Source organism: Melanaphis sacchari, unplaced genomic scaffold (assembly GCF_002803265.2).
Source record: "Melanaphis sacchari strain LSU unplaced genomic scaffold, SCAv2.0 Contig75_pilon_pilon, whole genome shotgun sequence".
NCBI classification, from domain to species: domain Eukaryota; kingdom Metazoa; phylum Arthropoda; class Insecta; order Hemiptera; family Aphididae; genus Melanaphis; species Melanaphis sacchari.
In genome coordinates, this window is record NW_020271537.1 from 917,040 (window position 1) to 930,949 (window position 13,910).

Below are 13,910 nucleotides of genomic sequence, written 5' to 3' on the forward strand. Positions count from 1 at the left end.
TGTGAGAGAAATTATATTAGTATTATTTTACAAGACGTGTAATGAAAAAAAATAAATTATTTTTGGCACAATGTAACATGATATTATCTCTAACGTTTTTATTTCAGACACATTACGTTTATATTTCTTTTCAGTGGTACGAATAAAAGAATAGAGAAGTCTATATACAATATATTATATATTTGGGATCTTAATTTTCAATATACTTCAATTTCTCTGTTTGCAACCCACCTCTTCAGAAACAGCAATATACCATGTACGTGCGTAGTTTCGACGATTCGTAAAGTTTTATATTACTTGTCTTTATTTTCAAACCTTATTTTTTAAATGTTGTCGATAACATTTTTGAATTTTTTGATTTTAATACACATCAAGTTAACACTATTTACATAACCGAGATCAATATAGTATTATGTGTTTGGAAGGAACTTAAAATTATCGAAGGTAATAAAAAAATATAAATAACAAGAGATAATATCCGTTTTAAAAAGTGTATTTACATTTTATATTTTTACATAAATGTTTCATGGATATAATAATGGTATAATATATATAATAAATATATATATATATATATATTTATTTATTTATTTAAAAGTATTATTTTTTTTATATTTAGGTGACAATATTACAAGTAATATAGGTAACATAAAATAACAAAAAAAAAACAAATTTAAGTAGTTTTCACATTTAAATAGATAACTTTGGTTACAATATAAAGATAAATGTTTTTTTTTTTTTTATGAATAATGCAAATTTAGAAATGTGTTAGCTAAAATTAAAATTAGACTAAAGAATAGTAAAGTGTCGTAAACAACAAAATTTTGTACAGAAATTAGATGAAAAATATCGAGGTGATAAAAAATAAAATCTAAGCAACGAGATATGACTAAAAACTATTCTATGTACCTATTGCTTAATTAATTATACACAGATGAAAAAATAAATGAATTACACAAATAGTAAATAATCATGTTCTGTTAAATATTGTGTTTATTTTATTTAAGCTACTGTCCAGTGTACACTTTTCTAAATTAAATTATAGTCTGAAAATAATATCTGCTATAAATTATAACCAAATTGACAATTTTCCATATAAAATTATGAGTTACAACTTACAAATAACTCGTTAAATCTTCGATAAATGTATTTATTATTTTTAATATGATAATAAAACAAGAACTTTGGAATAATGCATAACATAATATAACTATACAACAAACAACTATACAAGTACAATACAAAATAAATTAATATTATAAATTATAAAAAAATAAAAATATTTTTACTGAATTAGTCTATTTAAAGATTGAGGATTTGTAAAACAATAATATTATAGCTGAATTTAAAACTTTTCATTGTAAATAGTTGGTCATTAAAAATCAGTACATATCAAATTACTGTATGGAATCAAAATGTATCATTTATACTCAAACGTAATATCGTATATACAATTTTACTTTATAATTTAATATCATTACAAATTTCGTGATTTTTTTCGATAGTATTTATAAACTGTCTACATTTATATTACGTATATTAGTATATTGATTTATTCTGTTTATTTTAATTAGTGTGAGCATAATATTACATTCATACATATGTAATAATACAATATGATTTTCATCAATAAGTCTTGATACCCGTCAATTAAGTTTTCAAAACGAATTATTCCTTAGCTAACATGACAAAATAGTAGACTATCCATAAACTGTAGTAAAATTAAAACAGAATCGAGCATATTTGACGAGTCATCGAAACTTCCAATACAGATGTACAACAAAACACTAGTTATGAAACTAGGAATCTATTTTGATAATTAGGTTTGACAACTATAAACAAAGTAATTTTGTACACGGTTATATGATGGTTTGTATTTAATGAATATTCGTATTGGAATCAATAGAAATGTTTCCGATTAGCTTAAGATAATAACATTAATGATACGTCTCGACTTCAAATGGAAAATATACGAAATATTAAAAACAGTTTTTTAATTTTTATGTATTCAAATTTATATGCCATTATAGTTTCTGTATTTTTTCGAGAATAATAAATAATTATAGAAACATGACATTTATTGTTGCAGATTATTAAATAGTTTTCATATATTGTTATGAGAATATTTTAATTTAATTAAATTAACTGATATATTATTTTAGTATTTAAAACGTAAGCACACGTCTTATTTTTAGCGAATTTTTGTTAATATATGATATATTGTGTATGTATATGATGGGTTGCAAGTTATAAAATCAAAAATTAACATTTCATTTTCATTTTTCTACGAATTCTATAACTTATCAAAATTATATTTACAATAAATTCAATTATACTGAGAAATTTGGGTGGAATAACTCTGACATATACAAAACAAATCATACAATAACATGTTTTACGAATAAACAAAATGCATTTGGACTAGTCTTGATTGGTAAAATGATAAGTGTGCCTTATCAATTTTTTCGTTAGGTTTTTAACAATTAACTATAAATAAAATTACTTATATTTATATAAGTAATTTATTATTAAATATAATTTAATATAACTAGTTGTACGGAACAACGATAAATACTATTTACACAAAAATTAAACGATCACCAAGACACTTACCATACTTGTTGACTAGTACTCACATACCCCGAAGCTTTTAAGATTCCAAATTAATTTATATGATATTTTAGAGATAAACAGGTTAAGGTATAAATAGGTAGGAGATAATCAGCACCGCCATGTTTGCTCAATGCAAAACATTTAAATATAATGTGGTAAAAAAAAAAAAAAAAAAAAAAAAATGGAAAAATATGAATTATTTTTATTATAACGCTCAACTTACATCAAACACGTTTTTGTTTCTTACGCGTTTGTGGAAAAATTAAAAAAAAAAAACTTCAAACCGAATTATTATTATTTAAAGGTTAATAAGGTTGGTGAGTCTTTTAACGGTCCCACACAAAGGCCTGAACTTTCAATAAAAAGTTTAAAAAGCTCTTTGAAAAATAGTATGAAATCTCTAATTGATACCACGTATATCACGTTTGTGTACATGACTTCACTCCAAACAAGGAATATTTTTATATTTTAAGTTCAGATCATTATTATGCAGTGGTGTTCAAGACAACCAGGTTACAACAAAGAAAAACTGCCATTTTACAAAAAAAAAAAAGATTTTCATCCTAATTGCACATTATTGATTATACATTTAATGTGTTTTTATCTTTTGTATTTAAACGAGCTTTTACTTAAATCTTCAACTTAATTGTATACTTCATAGTAATATACAGCGGATATGATCAATATTATGACACAATGGTTGTTGATGGCAGCACCTAAAAAAAAATAAATACCATAGAAATTAGATTATTTTCTAAGTTAAATAAAAAAAAATATTGTTTGATTGTATGTCTGTATGTCATATCAAGTATGAATTCATATTATCAGATAAAATTATATATTATATTATAAAATATAATATGTGCTTGACAAATTAAATTAATAACTGATTTTGAGTTCAAGTTATTTTAAAGAAAATGAATCATTTATTATAAGTTGTTGTTATTATTTTTTACGATAGTTTATACAAGGTAAGTAAACTCCGATGAAATATTTTATACTATTGACTAACCACACATAAAATTAAGAAATTTACCGAGAAATAAAATAAAAACATAATATGTTTTAGTAATATTTTTATAAAATATCAAAATTTATTATTAATTTATAGTCAATTATAAAATAATAAAATCAATTTATTATTTTTCTTATTTATTAATTTATTCACCGAGGACTTACTTTTTAGGAGTAGTCAAAAGTATATTTGTTTAAGAATTTCTTTTAAATTTTTTTTTTATGATAACATATTTATAATTTAAACGTAGAAATAAATCCATTTAGTAGGGATTTTTTTGTTCAAAGATAAATTTATTTAGTAATACTTTTGTATTGTGACGATTAAATTTGTATTTTAAATAATAATTATGGAATAATGAAAATGTATTAAATACATTTTTGACGATAGCAATATCTTATAATTAAAAATCAAAAGCATTTAAAAATTAATCACTTAATAAGAATTCCCTTAAATGTAGATAAAATACCTAATATATTTTTTGCTACTCAATATTACGATTTTGACATGTTGATTTGAATTTAATTTTACATCTTACAAAGTCAATATTCTATAAACCATAGAAAAAATTGAAATTTAATATAAGTTTAATGGTTATACAAACTTTTAGATTGGAACAAATCGCCAAGTTTCCTAGACCATAGTAGATCAATTAAACAGAGACAGTAACTAATGATATTGGTCGCGATACACAGTCACCCGTATTTCTCTGAAGCACTTATTTTAATTGTCATATTATATCTATATATGTAAACAAATATTTATTGTGAAAACTACAAGAAATTATATCAACTTTAAACTTAATTTAAATTTTAAACCAAATGTATCAAAGGGAAATCATTTAATTTTTCTCTCCAAAGCAATGATTGTGTAAGTTTATAGTTTAATAAATGAATTGATAAGTTCCACGAACTGCCAATTTTATTATTATTATTATTATTATTATTTAGAATATTTTATTTTAAATTTATGTTAAATAAAAATAATATAAAATACACCACGAGTAAAAGTATGATATTTTTAATTAACAGAATACACAAATATTTACGAAAATATATTAATTAAAAACTATAGTTTAATGGACATTTAAAAAACAACTAACTTTTTAATGTTAAAAATCGGAACGAATTCGTATAATTTTGAAACTGTAAAATTATTAGTGTACACTAAATAATTTTTAGCCTGATCTTTTTTTTGATGAAATAATGTATTACGAGTAATGGATAAATACATGCAAATTGTCTAATTGTGTTCATCAATTACTCATAGTATTAAGTCGGTATATTATTATTAGGTATCCTGAGAATTACGGTTACTTCGCTTCAATAAATTAAACATTATTTTAGGAGTTAAATTATTAACGACGCATTACACTGCGATTAATAAATTATTATTAAAACAAATAATAACATGAACATATCTTATACGTGGTTACTGTTTCTAAAAACAAACATTTTTGAAATTATTTTCAAATCATAGATACAGAACTTCTAAATGATAGCTTAGTTTACATAGTATAAAAACATATTCATTATTAAAAATCCGACACAAGAAAATTATTTTATTTTATTAAAAACACTGAAAATACCAATTAAATAATTTTAACTGAGGGAAATAAGATCTTGGTACACAAAATAAAAGCCCTGAATTAAAAAATTAGTAAAAAAATACAATATAGTAATGTAGACTATACCTATATCTGATATAGCTGAATAGCATAGTTATTTTTTTAGTAAAAGAAAATTTCTCAATATAAACTTCTGCAGAAACCCTGACATATTGAATTGATAGATTGCCGTAAATATACCGACGATTTCAACAAAAAAAAAAGTAAAGTACCAAATACATTGGATACCTACGGTGTTCAGTCTAAATTTAGAACACAACAAAAAAATCATTTTATTATAAAAAAAAAAAAAAATTGATTGAAGTATTTAATTAAATAAGTCTGTGGAAAAGATATTACATAAAAATTGGAAAAAAAACTAATTAAATATAAAGAAACTGAAATTATTATATAATCGGATGAAAAATAAAATATTTTTACCTAATTACCTTCACTATGTGTGTATAGTTTAAAATAATATTTGAAAATATAAATGTATGTACATTTGTATTATTAGTAATAATTAAATAAGTATAGATTTTCAAATTTCACTGAATACATTTAAATAACAAGTGCTAGTAATTTGGTATTGTAATTCAGATAACAATCAATGATTAATAAATGTACACATTTTAGTCATGACCTTATGTATATTAATATACATTATATAAACTAAATCATTATTTGATTAAATGCACTTAAAATCGTTGTATTCTTTCAAAATGTACTTGTTATACTTGTTGAAATAATCAAATAAATTTAGTTCAACGAAAATGTATACATTATATATAGATGTATGAGAATTACTATTTTGAGCATACTATAATGAAATCATTTCATGTTTGTAAATAAGCAGACCAATGGTCTATTATAGTTATAAATTATAATGTATGATATAAAAAAGATATTATTACAAATATTGCGAAGGAATTGAAATTTTCACCATTAAAAATATTATATTGTGTGAAAACATGATTTTTTAATTTTTTATTTTAATCAATGCCTGCGATTTTGTGTTCTATAATTATTAATATTATTTGGATTTAAAACTGCTTTCAGAATATAGTTAATTACTTGTGTGATGGTGAACAAGAAAAAAATAAATAAAATAATAATATTTAATTACCAGCGTTAAGAATGTGTCTCTCCTGCGATAGTGTCTGATCGGGTACGAGTCGCAGACGCACACTCGTTTCATCTGTCTTGGTCTCTGCTCCGGCCACCTTTGCAGTGCATTTGACATACATCTGTTTTTTGTTCATATCCACCCACTCCTTTTTAAGAGGGAACCGCAAGCCCAGCGTGGAATTGTAGAACGGCCCTTCGGATACTTCGGGATTATAACGCTCGAGTAGGTAACCGTCCACCTGAAATCGAAATGGCATAATATTAAGTTTGTAAAATTGTTCATAATAGAATAACAATATAATAATATTATGACAAAGTTGAACGCTTGCAAATTAACACATCACACGAAATTATGTTACACAAACAAAGGTTTCTATTCGTAAACTCATGAACTAACCATTTCATGTTTAAATCAAATGTATAACTATCTGAAAAGAAAAACTTACCCCCTTCAAAAAAAAAAAAAAAAAAAAAAAAAATAGATAAACAAATAAAAATGAAAAATACTTTTATTCGGAACGAATGTATAATGCATTCTCATAATATTATGCGAAGGAACGAAAATCACTTACACATTATATTATGTATACATTTTTTTTTATAGTTAACTCGATGTCACTATAACCTCAGGTCATGCAATCCAGGAATATTAATATAAAGTGTATTAATAAATATTTTAATCCTATTGTATACAGGTACAGAAATAAATTACAATTTATCAACACTGCGGGCTAATGTTTATACGTTATACATAATAGTATATATTATATATATATATATATATATTAACGATTTGACATTTATTATGGCATATTTTACCATGAAACATGTTATGATTATTTTGGAACAAGTCTTCGTAATTTTTAAAACTTGTTCATTAACGCACACGTACAGATAATAATAATTTTATGGTTTAATATCAACCTAATATTATAATAATATGTATTACTGGAACGAGCATAAACATTTTAAAATGTACGCCCGACTTTCAATTAAAAACGTATTAACAACGTGGGCACCCTTGCAATGGCTTAATTTCGTTACATGTTTACTGCATTACACCGAATTACAGTTCGGTGGATCGAGGAACATCGGTTTTACATGTTGGATTTTGGCGTACGATATGTTAAACCGCGCGTACATGACATCAAAGGTCGGCGCGGCGATAACAAAACGATACCCGCACCGCTGTTGTTAATGTAGCACAATAATAACGTTAGATAAACGTAGTGTAATATATTTTGGAGTTTGGGTGATGTATACGAAACAGTGCATTTTGATCTCAAACATTATGGTGTGACTGATAATAATCATTCGAAACCTGCACCGCGAATATCACGATTTAATTTATGTTGATCATTCCGCGTAGGTGGACGATACGTCATATGCCTAGTAAACGTCATAAAAATATAAACTACGTATCAAAATAATGTTATAATAGTTATTTTTTTTTTTTTTTTTTAAACACAGTACACACAGTTAGTCGAAGACCGTATAATTTTCTTTCAAACACATTCTCGGCGTCTGATAATACGTGTTACGGATGCGGGGTAAAAAAAAAAAAAAAAACGGCACGGCTATTCTGTAGTGCAATAATTTATTGTACCTACCTACCTACACATTATGGTATGGGTTTTATAATAAAATAAACTGTATATAGGTACTTTTACAATAATAGAGCATTTTGCTTCTGAAATCATAGGGTTATGTAAACTGTAATTGCCAGCCAACAATAATAATTTAGTCTCCGCACTGTATTTCACGAATGGTATTTAAATTGCCATTGTCGACTGATAGAACTACGTGTGGGACGGTTTCAGACTGGTTCAAGCAGATTACATCGCAGTGTATTTACGAACAGTGGCCGCAATGATAGCAGCCGTATAATACAGTAGTTGTGTGTACGAAAATGAAATCACAATAAAAAACGGTTTGAAGTGTTTGAACAAAAAATACTTTTATTTATACGTATTGTATCGAAATCTCGTTTGTGTATCACATTCAAATTGTTTATTTGTCTCGTTATGTTTACCTACACATATTGCGCATGTCTGAAATACATGTTTAAAGTTTATTAACTATCCAAAATATCCATTTAAATGGCCGTGTTCCATCGTGTTTAACGATAAAAACAATTGTGTCTGAAAATATTTGTACATTTGTACAAAATAAGTTCTTTTTTTTTTAAACTATGCATACCAGAATAATAATAATAATAATAATAATAATAAAAACATATTTCAATCAAAAATATTAGATTTTTATAAAAATAATACAAATCAAAACTATTACTAACGTTATTTAGACGACTATAATCAAATAAAAAATTAGTTTCATAGAAAATAATAAAATACAATTTCTTTGGAACTGTTATCAATAATATATTATCAAGTATTAATATATATTTAAAAAAAATATTTGACTAGTTTTCTTTAAAAAACATATATCAAATAATAAATATAATTGAAGAAAAATTAATTTTAAAAGCAGAAAAACCAACTGAAAAACTCTTCAATTAAATTCTTATCCAAAAATAATAACTGTCATTATATTTTTTCAGTTTTACAACTAAAACTATACATATACTTATTTATATTTGTATGGGCGTAAAATATTGAGTTTTTATTTGGAAAACAAGTATGCATTTTTAATATTATATAAAATATTTTTAGTTACAAAAATATAATTTTAGATTGACTACGTTTATTTTTAAATATACTTTCACTTAACACGATTGAATTTATTATAAAATCCAAAAACAGTGTAAAATTGCAATGTTATTAAAGACGATTATGAAATGAATTCACTTTTAATTTTATTAATTCATATATTATTTAGATAACAGTATTATTTTATACTAAAAATTATTTTACTTTTTTGAACAAATCGAAACATTAGATGCTTGAAACTATTTCTTTTAAAATTAAATTCGAAATATAGAGTACATTAGTAAATACGAAATATCATCAGTTTCTTAGAGTCTGAGTTAAGTTTAGTAAAAGTTTCCAAATAAAACTTACTAAAAATATTTTTTTTTCTCCAAAAACACTTAATGTTTTTTTTTTTTTTTTTTTTCTAAGAGAAATCAAATTGTTGGACACCTGTTTATAGTCCCGTGGGAGTGGTTAAATGAACACATTTCGAGCGTCAAATTACATAGGTAGTAAATGACTAGAGAAAAAAGTTTTGTATCGTGGTTAAGAGGAAGCCGTTGAAAGTTGTGGTTATTTGTCAAATTGTGCAGAAGGTCGAATAAAAATAAAGAAATACAATAATAAAACAAGCAAATGCGTACAAAAACGATTTCTACCGCCTGATAAACTGCTGCATAGACGTTATTATATTAAAAATATATTCAATGATTTTTTTAAGTATGTCGATATATTTTAATCGAAATTCCAACGAGTAGTATTTGAGTTATTAAACCTCATGTACTGAAGATCGATGATAATTATTTTTAATAATTATTAATACTAATCTATTAAAACCATATAGTTTATAAAAACTATTGCCGAATTTAATATAACAAATATTGACAAAAAATAAAAACATTTGACAATACGTTTAAGAACCATTATCCTAAGTATTGAAATGGCGTGCTCAATCCACATTATGTTTCATATGATATAAATATAATTATTAAAATGTGAAAACAGATTTTAATGGTAATCACGCCATCCATTATTTTTGTGGGAATATTTTAAAATATTTATATACTCTAAGAGAATATTCTCTAGAAAGAGAAGACGTTTATGTGCCTGATGAAGAGACCCAAGTATGTGGTCAGAGTGGGTGATTATCCATTTTATCATTGGCCATACAGGTCTAATGCTAATTACAATGTGAGATAAATGTATATTATACATGGGTTTGTACAATATAAATGGAGTTAACTCATCCCATTGTTCGCTTAAGCAAATGCACACGACGAGATATGGCGATAACCCGGGAATTTATCTTAAATAAGTACATCGGATGTGAGATAAGTCGTATCCCCGATAACGGATATCGTTTGGTTGGTCTTAGACGGTAAGATGGTTGTTCCTCAATGTTGCTTAAGTTTTTCAGTGTCCTACTGTCTATGAATTGACTTCCTGTTGGTCTCGTCGATTTATTCTGAGAGCTCTGACAGTCGTCCGTGACCATTGGCGTATTCGCGATTGTGGGGGACGGGGGTATACAATAAATTAGACCTAGTTGTGTTACTGACCGATTCGATCTCGACTTTACTTGACTAGATAGCCGTCACTGGTCGTCATAAGTGTTCATCACTGGACCGGTAGTCGCATAATACTACGTTGATCTTGTTAGATGGTCGTACGCTCGTCGTCGTTTGTATAGTAATCGGTGGATTACTTGCGGTGGTATGCCTACTATAACTGAAAGCATTTTGTCTGGCGGTGACTTTTTGTGCCTGAGAAATCGTGTAAGGTGTTTTTGTGATTCATTTTAATAGTCAAATCACAGTTATTGAGCTCAAGATTAATAGAAAGTCTGGTTCAATTGGATTTTTATGATAATTATTTTAACTTTTACTGTGTAGTTTTTATCGACTTGTAGGCCATAAAACTATAATGCTCGATATAGTTTACCATTACAGTATGGAAATTTCATTAATTTAGAAAATACTCATTTGAATTTTGATTTAGATATATCAACGATTTCTAAATGTATATCTACTTAAAAATGTACTGTAGGTTAATTTCCCTATGAAAAAAATAAATCTGTGTAGTCACAGAACACACCTTAGATCAGAAAAAAACTAAGTTATTGAAAATATACTCTTTGACTATAGTTAAATGTTCTAGAAATAAAAATTTGAATATATTCATTATTTAAGGAAAATATTATTATTAAGGAATCACTCTATGTATATTAGTATAAGTATAAAAAATAAGCAACTATCACACTAGAAGAATTACAAATAAATATTATTATCTGTATTTATCCATCTAATGTTATTATATTTTGTCATAAAAATGTCCAGAAATCCATTGCTATTCAGAATGATACGACCACGCGCGGCAGCTCAATTTATGGGTAAATGAAAAAAAAAAGCTACTCTAATCGAACGGTGAGTTGCGTGAGAAGGTAATGAAAGTTTTTTCGGTTAACAATAAATTACGAACTGAAGGTATATTATTCTTATCCTATATTATTTTATTGCAAACATTCGTGAATAATAATAATAATAATAAAAGAAAAAAAAAAAAAAAAAAAACGTTTATCAAAAAACTTCGATATTGAACCTGTCAAATGGGAGATTACTAAATATCGTTTTAGTTGGTCGAATTTATGTTGTATAACAATTCTTCAAGAACAAAATTTTACTGAAACAAAATCATTAAGTTTATAATAAAAATAACAGAATATATCTCTTAAAAGTTATAATATTATTGTTTTTGCTCGAAATATAGTTATACCAATTAATAACAATTAATAAAGAAAGGAAAAACTTTTATCAATCTGTTAGGTTTAAGTTTGTACAAAAAAAATATTTAATTGCTTACTTGGTTTTTAAATGACTGCCGTTTAAATTGAATTTTCATCGATCCAAAATCACCAAATAAATTCTATTACTTATTCACTTTTCGGTATAGCAATTAATAACATCAGTACTTATTATATTGCAATAATAATGAATAATATATTATGATCCTGTGTTCGAAAAATAACAAAAATAAATGGTTTCTAATAATACAGGTAGGCTACATATACAATTACTGAAATGAAAATGTCGTTGTTAGCGGCGAGACATTGAAAATGTTTATTATCAAAATATTTTTCTCTCTCATTGGTAGCTTATACTTTTTTGTGCTTTAAATTACAACGTGAAATTGTATTAGACCCATAAGTTAAGTTTTATCCAAATAGAATTTACTGTTATAGGAATAACGCCAACACACTTTTAATCAAATTTATATATCTAGCTATACCTATGTATATTTTTTTAAAGTGAACAAAGTGACAACTGCATACTTTATATCTCTCTAACCATAGGTAATGAATTTCAAATTAACAAGTTTATGTACTAACGCTATTATTTAAATCTATAAAATTGGAATAAAATATTAACTCTTACTAAACTAATTATTCAAATTACTTAGTCATAGTATCACGTGATTATGATTCATATGATTTAAACACGATGTTTATAACAACGGTAATGAATTACTTATCTACCTCATTCAATGATTAATTATCTATTATTTAATACATATATTTATAAAAATAAAATTAATAGTTTTTAAAAATGACGACCGTTTTTACAATTAAAAAAATTAAATGAAATTTTACCAGAATAATGATTAATGAATGTATTTTAATTTAATACGGTGATTAACATAATAAAACTAAGGTATTGAAAAATAAAAAATTTCAAGAATCTAATGTTATGTTATCTGTTATGTTTTTCTAATATTTATTTGAATGTCTAGCATGACTGCAACACCATGTAAAACTACATATAAATAATAAAAACAGGTCGTGTTTACACTATATACTACTCCCGTATATTTTTTTCTGAAAATTGTTAGTTTCTTTGTTTGATTTATTTTAAAGTTTATATGAGCGTGGGCTCGTCATAAATTACGAAAATAACACACAATTTTATATTTACGTACAGTTATCTATACATAGTTAATAAAGAACTCCATATCATGGTCATTATTACAATGTGTTAGTATAAATTAATATATAGTGGACCGTTTTAATTTTTGTGAATTATGGTAAAAAAAAAAAAAAAAAAAAAAAAAAGAAGAAATGGTCGGAAATATTCGCAACGAACGTCTGTGTTTCGTTGAAAAAAAACATTATAATCGCGTTCCGGCACTACTTTATTTTTAGTTCAAAGCCAACCACGCAGAAACACGTCCAATAGTGTTAATTTATACGATCCTTATTTTTCCTTGCATTTCATTACATCAGTCCATCAACGATTTTTAGTAAATGTACGTATTGGTTATTTTTGCAACGTACGACTAAGGGAAAAAAAATACACTCTTCCCCCTCCCTCACACCCATTCGATCAGCCATGCTTAATACACATACACGCACACTGCAGGCCTTTTAAATTTAATGGAAATGCCACCATGTCTTCTAAGTACGTTACGTATATACACCTCTATTCACTACAGTTCAGGTTCTACATGCCACACTGAGTTCACACACTGGCCATTCTATTTTATTGAGTTGCTGATGGAGTTTATCTCTTCAGTCTCTCACATTCACTTTATCTCTCCCTCTCACTCTCTCTCTCACACACACACACACACACACACAGTTACGTATAACATAATCCACATGCTCTATTTTATCAACCCTATTATTATTATAGTTATTATATCATTACCATACTATTTGACTTTCAGAACCATGGTCTCACTACTAATGTTCGTCTTCAGTAATCGAAATCAATAGTCGTAAAAATATGTTATCGTTTACTGTGATAAATTGTTTTTAAAGATTTTTAACAGTACTCTAATGTGGTATAATGATCGTTTCGACTATGAACATTTTTGATTCCCATACCATAGTTATTTTATTTTT

At 25.6% G+C, this 13,910-nt stretch overlaps 1 protein-coding gene across 1 annotated transcript in view; it reads right to left on the bottom strand.

Moving 5' to 3' along the window:
- Window positions 1–2,289: 2,289 nt before the first annotated feature.
- Window positions 2,290–13,910, bottom strand: part of LOC112601149 — a 141,881-nt gene continuing 130,260 nt past the window's right edge. Inside the window, exons 5-6 of the mRNA XM_025348603.1 lie at window positions 6,361–6,601; window positions 2,290–3,329 (exon numbers count right to left, since the gene is read on the bottom strand). Coding sequence (XP_025204388.1) covers window positions 3,256–3,329; window positions 6,361–6,601 — 315 coding nt within the window. The 3' untranslated portion in view covers window positions 2,290–3,255. The remainder of the gene's footprint in view (window positions 3,330–6,360; window positions 6,602–13,910) is intronic.